Below are 3,006 nucleotides of genomic sequence, written 5' to 3'. Positions count from 1 at the left end.
AATAGCACCCAAATGCATTGGGGATATCCCATCTATCAGATAAAATCCAAACGCCGATGGTAATCTAGTCAGCCTAAATATTTGTTATTTTTTAAATGAATACAAAAATATTTTAGAAACTAAATTATCGATTAAGGTTTGTTTGTTTTTAATTATGCTCAAAGCTATAATAAAGAGGGCGTTAGTTACTTTGATTTAAAAGTAGCTTATAGCAATTTTTTAAAATAATGTTATTCAGTACACTGGGACGCAAAGACTAACTTCAAGTAGCTGGGCTTGTCTCGGCGTTCCCTTGTTATACTTGAATAAATCTTCAGGAGAAAAGGGGGGGATGTTGGGAGTAAGAACTATGTAAGAACTTTTAAGGTAGGGTTTAGAAGCTCTATTTAATATCTTATAGTTTTATTTAGTTATATTTAATATCTTTTAATTTTATTTAGTTATATTTAATATCTTATAATTTATTTAGTTCTGTTTAATATCCTATAGTTTTATTTAGTTATATTTAATATCTTTTAACTTTATTTAGTTCTATTTAATATCCTATAGTTTTATTTAGTTATATTTAATATCTTATAGTTTTATTTAGTTATATTTAATATCTTTTAACTTTATTTAGTTCTATTTAATATCCTATAGTTTTATTTAGTTCTATTTAATATCTTATAGTTTTATTTAGTTCTATTTAATATCTTATAGTTCTATTTAATATATTTTTGTAAGGGTAGAGGTTGGGAGTTTAATTAATAGAAATATTAGGGTGGCTTCATTTCTACTTCAAGATATTTAAGGATAATTGTTTTCCCACAACTGGCTGTAGACAGTGAAAGGCAGTAAAAGCTGAGGCGTTGTGGATGTAAGCACTCAGCTTCGTACCCTTATTTAATTTTCCATGACGGATGACTAGATTAACATCAGCGTTTGGACTTGGACTGATAGATGGGATATCCCCAACGCATTATCCGCTGTGACAATAAATTAACAACCAGGACCGATAACGGCAATGCGATAAATTCCTGTTTGATTCTATAAACATGTACTTGAGTGGAATGTGTCAACATCTTGTTGTTGGAGAAGATCCTGCTATCATCTGGACCACTCTTGCTGCTCTCCGAAGTGAAAAGCTGGAGTTTGACATGCTGGCGGGTGATGGTTTGACCTTAGCATCCCTGAACAATGGTCAAAATAACCACTGGGTAATTTCATGATAGTTAAAACAAAACAAAAGTCATAGAATAAAATAATATGATAAAAATTGTATTTAAAAAACTCCTAAAGATTCGACAGTGAACCTGTCTTCTTCAGGAGTGAAGCAAGGACCTAAAGATCCATCTGACAAAAGTGTTGGGATTTCATTAGGTAAATTATTAGTTTGAACGTAATCTGATAGGTAAAAACAGATACTTGATTGGATTTGTTGTCTTCGAGACAAGTTAACTACAGTAACCGGAGACTTCCAGAATGTTTGTGATCAAATACGAATTGGTTAAAGATATTTCAAGAAAGAAAGCTATGTTTAACTATATATATATATATATATATATTTTTCTACAGTTGATAAACTAGGATCAGCCGAGGTTATCATAGTGTCCATCCCTAACATGACGTTAACCTTCAAGAAGTGGTTAAAAATAAATATCATTATTATATTGAAATTAGATATTTCATTATCATAATTAGTACATCGAATAAGCTTCTTCCTCCCTCGCCCTCTCTAAAGATTGATGTGGCCAAAAAAATTATCTACAACTACAAAAAAAACAACAGTTTTATTGATTTTATAGCACACCTCTTTCAAACAATTTCTGTGAACCACGTGACATATCACGTGACATATTTTCACTCTAAACTCTGTACTTTTGCTAATAATAATAATATATAATATTAAAATGTTCGACCTACAAAATTAACACCTCTAACCATTGGAGTATCTCTGAATGTCATAGCTGATCCGAGAATCAACTGGACCTATGTGTTAAAAACCTTGAAATACAATATCTATGCATAAATTTCCTAGTGGTTAATGTACCAGGCTGTGGATCGAAAATTCCGAGGTTCAAATATAATGCCACTGGACACGTTCTGCATTTTCAGCTGTGGGAGATTTATAAAAACGACATCAATCGCATTATTTGGTTCAAAAAACCAAACAAATCCCTCGTTGCAGTACGTGCCGCTGGACGGCTATCTTCCCTCTTGTCAGCAATTCAAAATTAGGGATGGCTTTGCCCGAACCCTAGAGTACAAGGACCTGATAGTTTAGCCCATGTGACTATAAGGTGGAATTCAGGATGGAAATTCCAGTTCTCTCCTTGAACTTTAGTGTATTCATACTAAAAGAGATCCAATTATACCTAATCAATACTGGTAATCAGTTTAGCAGAAATTCTAATTAAAACACAAGGATGTCTAACGGACACAACTTGAATACCCACAATTCACCATCCGTGGTTTAGTTTCGTATTTGTAATATGTCCTTCTATTGGGGAACGACTGTTTTCATAGATCTTTATAAATTGTGATAACAATGTAAAATAAAGTGTCTTATAAGCCATAGACAGGCTGTCTCTTTGGCGTGCACGAGCTACCGATTTCTTTCGCCGGACATGTAAAAGTGCATTTATCACAACTTATAGCTATGGCTCATAGCTTTAGGTAATATAAGTTTCACTTATAGCTATGGCTCATAGCTTTAGGTAATATAAGTTTCACTTAAAGCTATGGCTCACAGACTTTAGGTAATATAAGTTTCACTTAAAGCTATGGCTCATAGCTTTAGGTAATATAAGTTTCACTTATAGCTATGGCTTCATAGCTTTAGAAATATAAGTTTCTACTTATAGCTATGGCTCATAGCTTTAGGTAATATAAGTTTCACTTATAGCTATGGCTCATAGCTTTAGGTAATATAAGTTTCACTTATAGCTATGGCTCATAGCTTTAGGTAATATAAGTTTCACTTAAAGCTATGGCTCATAGACTTTAGAAAAATTCCATCATATGATT

At 32.4% G+C, this 3,006-nt stretch overlaps 1 protein-coding gene across 1 annotated transcript in view; it reads right to left on the bottom strand.

The window, feature by feature from the left end:
• LOC111088913 overlaps positions 1-3,006 on the bottom strand; it is a gene marked incomplete at its 5' end in the record, with an annotated part of 68,226 nt that overhangs the window by 52,549 nt on the left and 12,671 nt on the right. Inside the window, one exon of the mRNA XM_022400212.1 lies at positions 1,553-1,612. Coding sequence (XP_022255920.1) covers positions 1,553-1,612 — 60 coding nt within the window. The remainder of the gene's footprint in view (positions 1-1,552; positions 1,613-3,006) is intronic.

The sequence above is a fragment of the Limulus polyphemus genome, unplaced genomic scaffold (assembly GCF_000517525.1).
Source record: "Limulus polyphemus unplaced genomic scaffold, Limulus_polyphemus-2.1.2 Scaffold4721, whole genome shotgun sequence".
Taxonomy (NCBI): Eukaryota; Metazoa; Arthropoda; class Merostomata; order Xiphosura; family Limulidae; genus Limulus; species Limulus polyphemus.
This window is presented reverse-complemented; position numbering and strand designations above follow the sequence as displayed.